Source organism: Crocuta crocuta, unplaced genomic scaffold, assembly GCF_008692635.1.
Source record: "Crocuta crocuta isolate KB4526 unplaced genomic scaffold, BGI_CrCroc_1.0 scaffold443, whole genome shotgun sequence".
Taxonomy (NCBI): domain Eukaryota; kingdom Metazoa; phylum Chordata; class Mammalia; order Carnivora; family Hyaenidae; genus Crocuta; species Crocuta crocuta.
This window is the reverse complement of record NW_027529446.1, coordinates 619,598-621,354: the sequence shown is the minus strand read 5'-3', so window position 1 is coordinate 621,354 and position 1,757 is coordinate 619,598. Positions and strand designations below refer to the sequence as shown.

At 71.3% G+C, this 1,757-nt stretch overlaps 1 protein-coding gene across 1 annotated transcript in view; it reads left to right on the top strand.

The window, feature by feature from the left end:
* Positions 1-4: 4 nt before the first annotated feature.
* The window catches only part of CBARP (CACN subunit beta associated regulatory protein), a gene marked incomplete at its 5' end in the record, with an annotated part of 6,524 nt that continues 4,771 nt past the window's right edge, over positions 5-1,757 (top strand). Inside the window, 5 exons of the mRNA XM_077760599.1 lie at positions 5-42; positions 252-316; positions 649-793; positions 1,032-1,203; positions 1,381-1,518. Of these exons, the coding sequence (XP_077616725.1) occupies positions 5-42; positions 252-316; positions 649-793; positions 1,032-1,203; positions 1,381-1,518 (558 nt within the window). The remainder of the gene's footprint in view (positions 43-251; positions 317-648; positions 794-1,031; positions 1,204-1,380; positions 1,519-1,757) is intronic.

The following is a 1,757-nucleotide window of genomic DNA, read 5'->3' as shown; positions in this document are numbered from 1 at the left end:
CCTGTGCCGCCGCTGCTGGGAGGCCCGCCGGCGCTTCAACAGGTGCGACGCGCACCCTGGGGCCTCCGGGAGCGCGCGGCGGGAGGGACGGGCGTGGGCGTGGGCCGGCCGTGGACCTGCGTGGGGACTTAGCGCTTCTAAGTGCTGGGTGAGCGCGGGCCATCTGGGTGCCTGCGGGTTCCAGACGCTGCCCGGGGGCAGTACTGTCTGGGTCCTGCGTCCCACCTGGCTGCCCCGTGGTCTCTCCCCAGAGCCATGGAGGAAGCAGAGAAGACCACCACCACCTACCTAGACAGCGGCGCACACCCAGTGCAAGGTGCGACGCCCCGCCAGGCGCTGACCCCTGCCCACCTGCCCGCCCCCTCGGGCCGCCTGACCGGCTGTGTCTGTCTGTCTCCCCCACCAGACTGGGCGCAGCTCGATTCCGACTCATCTCTGTTTCCTTAGAGCCCGCGCGTAGGTGCTCACAGGCGCGTGCTGAGCGAGTGAGTGTGTGAGCGGATGTGTGAGTGCCCACCTCGCCCCTGCCCTGTCCCAGCGCTCAGTCGGGCCCCATCCCTCGACCCAGCCCTCACCCACCCCAGCCGGCCGCCTGCCCAGCACCGGGCGAGGCCCGCCCCGGGCCCACCCTCTCGGCTCTCCTCGCAGACCCTGACTTCAGGGCGGAGGACCCCGAGGGCCAGGACGCCGAGACAGAGCGCTTCCTGTCCACCAGCTCCACCGGCCGCCGCGTGTCCTTCAACGAGGCAGCCCTGTTTGAGCAGAGCCGGAAGTCACAGGACAAGGGCCGCCGGTAAGGAGCCGGGGAGCCGGGCAGCATGAAGGGACCCTGTCCCTGGGGGGCGGGGAGCGGGAGCCTGACGCCCTGTGATTGGGCTCCCCGGGGGGGTGGGGGGCAGGTACTGGCCTCGCTCCGCCCCCGGAACCGTCAGGGGCGGTAGCAGGGGTGGGCTCGGGCGTTTGGGCTGTCCAAGGCAGGGCTGAGCTCGGGGGCCGGCTGGCGTGGTGACGGGCCGGCATGCCGGGCACAGGTACACCCTGACGGAGGGGGACTTTCACCACCTGAAGAATGCCCGCCTCACGCACCTGCACCTGCCGCCCCTCAAGATCATCACCATCCACGAGTGCGACGTGGGCGAAGCCAGCGCCACCCCCCCTCCACACGCTGCCGCCGCCCCGAAGGCCAGCCTGGCCATATTCCAGGTGAGCGGGTGGGCGGCCGCCATCCTGGGGCTCAGCAGGGGGACCCCACCCTCTGGGCTGGGCCCGGCACCTCAGGACAGGGAGGGGGCGCCTGACCGAGGTGCACAGCGGGCTGTGGGTGCAGCGCTCCCCCTCACACACCCGTGCTCTTTGACCTGTTACTGCTTCCTCCCCCAGCCCCCGGGGAAGGCCCTCACCGGCCGCTCTGTGGGCCCCAGCTCCGCCCTGCCAGGTGACCCCTACAACTCAGCCGCGGGCCCTGCCGACTTCGAGATCAGCCCCTTGGCGTCCAGCGACTCTGGGGAAGGCGCCTGGGTGAGGGCCCCCGAGCGGCCCCTCCCCTCCCTGCCCCACTCCAGGACCGAGGTCAGCCTATGGCCTCCCTCCTGCCTAGTTCTCCTCGCTCCTGCTGGGTCCCCCCGCATGGGAGAGAGCGGGGCAAGCAGTGCATGGAGCAGGGTGCTCATCAAACCAGGGCTTTACCCTCAGGAACCCCCCCCTGTTCGGGGCCGGGGACGACAGAGCTGGCCAGCGCCTGGCCAAACCGCCGAGCT